A 1,894-nucleotide genomic window follows, 5' to 3' on the forward strand; every position below is an offset into this window, starting at 1 on the left:
CATTTTTCACACATGGATAAGTACAGGAATATCATTGGCAACTTGAATTACTACAATATTAGCTAATAAACTAAATATCCACTTTCTCGTTGGTTTTCAGTTTTAGTAGTAGAATAATTAAATTACCCAAACGTTAGTAATCTATTTCTAGTATTTACCATAATCTAATTGACATTTAATCTGGGGGTAAGAGAAACGAACTGCTTTTGTTACTGCTTGTCTATAAAAAACCACTGATGCTTAAAGAGATCTAAAAGAAAAGTGATAAAAGTGAACAAATTGCATAAAATAGGAAAGATCCAACCACAACTGATGACGCATGATTAGTATATCCTTGATTTGGAGGCACTGCATAGGTTTGTGCATTTTGATCAGGAAAAATACTGCATTCATAAAGTAGCTTGAGAGCCGCTTGTACATTATTTGGCAAGCTAAACAAAAAAGAATATTATATATTTTGAGACAGTTAAATAGTCTCTTCCACTTAATAAATATAAAAAGAAAAAATATGTATCACTGTATAAAAGCTTTCTAATGCAACATAATTACTGTTAATACTGCAATATATCATCACTTGCCATACTTACCAATTGATCGCAGCTTCACATTCTTGTCTGCTTATTACACCGAGAAGCTTTTTTGAATCACTGCTACAAAAGGGTACATTGCGGCATGAGATTCTAACCCACCTATTAGTGCAGCTGGTTCCAATTCCAGCCCTACTTAAAGTATTTCTCAAGTTGGTAATAGCAGCATTTTGACCTGGCAGCTCAGGTATCAACCAAGTTGGAAAAGTAATATTCGAAGGTAATGTTCCGCATTGAAACGAATTCAATGAATTCATGCTATATCTTCCACAGGAAGTTAAACTGATTTGTCTCCCTGATAAAGTACATATCTGAGTTCCTGTCTGTCCATTTAAACTGATAGTATTGGCGGGACATGAGCTAAGCCCGCTACACCCACTAGCAATACTTCCATATGTAGCGACAGTAGAATCACTTGAACATCTCGGGTATGCTCCTGTACATAAAATTTGCTTTACCGCACTACTACAGGTACTTCCTAGCGTTACTTGTAAGGTAGAGAAAGAGTTTGCAATCAGCGTCATCGCTTTATCAAGTCTCTTGACCATAATTGTCGGAGAAGTATAACTCATGCCACATAAACTTCTGATACTACTGCTCGGCATAGAGCAAGAATTTAAATCGCTTTCCACATAGGCGACTGCAGTGACGTTTACGTTCCTTCTCTTCCTAATTTCCTGTAGAGTAACAATGTTATACATTATATGAAAGTGATCATATCGATAATGAGATAATATTCGTTTTTAAGGTATAAACGACTCAAAATCACATACTCCTATACGCGAATGGTGTATGTCATTATTGCTGTGACTATTACAAGCACGTAAGCCTCTAATGGAATTGATTAAAGACGATCTCTTCAGTATATATCACAAATGAATTAATTTAGAAGCATCATTGCTGCGTCAAAATCCTCGAGCTACTGAAATTCAATGGCTACTTTCGCCAAAGTGTAGCGCTGTCAGTGTTTATTAAGCCAGAGCTTTTTTTCGATAATTAATAACCGACAAAATAACCAAACGTCTCCTACATTTCATTGTCTATAACGCATTACATACTGTAAGTCAATCACATTCAGCGTTGCGAGGTTGATTTTAAACTAAAAATGTGTAATTGGCATCCTATTCGTAGAATAAGCATAACTACATGCACACACATATGCGAATCAAGACATGTAACGATATGTACATTTGAACTGTTCACACTAGGTCATTTAGTATAATTTATAAAACAATTTTTCTAATTTATTTTTGCGTTTTCCCTCGTGCTTTTTGTATCCAAATAACAAATCATAGAGAACTTTGGTA

The 1,894-nt window shown here is 35.0% G+C and overlaps 1 protein-coding gene across 1 annotated transcript; it reads right to left on the bottom strand.

Moving 5' to 3' along the window:
• Positions 1-220: 220 nt before the first annotated feature.
• TRIADDRAFT_64428 (uncharacterized protein) lies at positions 221-1,288 on the bottom strand (the record flags this gene model as incomplete). The annotated part of the gene is made up of 3 exons (XM_002118659.1): positions 221-250; positions 305-431; positions 588-1,288. The coding sequence occupies 3 exons, from the start codon at positions 1,286-1,288 to the stop codon at positions 221-223; spliced, it is 858 nt and encodes a 285-aa protein (XP_002118695.1).
• Positions 1,289-1,894: the final 606 nt, after the last annotated feature.

Source organism: Trichoplax adhaerens, genomic scaffold (genome assembly GCF_000150275.1).
Source record: "Trichoplax adhaerens TRIADscaffold_446 genomic scaffold, whole genome shotgun sequence".
NCBI classification, from domain to species: domain Eukaryota; kingdom Metazoa; phylum Placozoa; class Uniplacotomia; order Trichoplacea; family Trichoplacidae; genus Trichoplax; species Trichoplax adhaerens.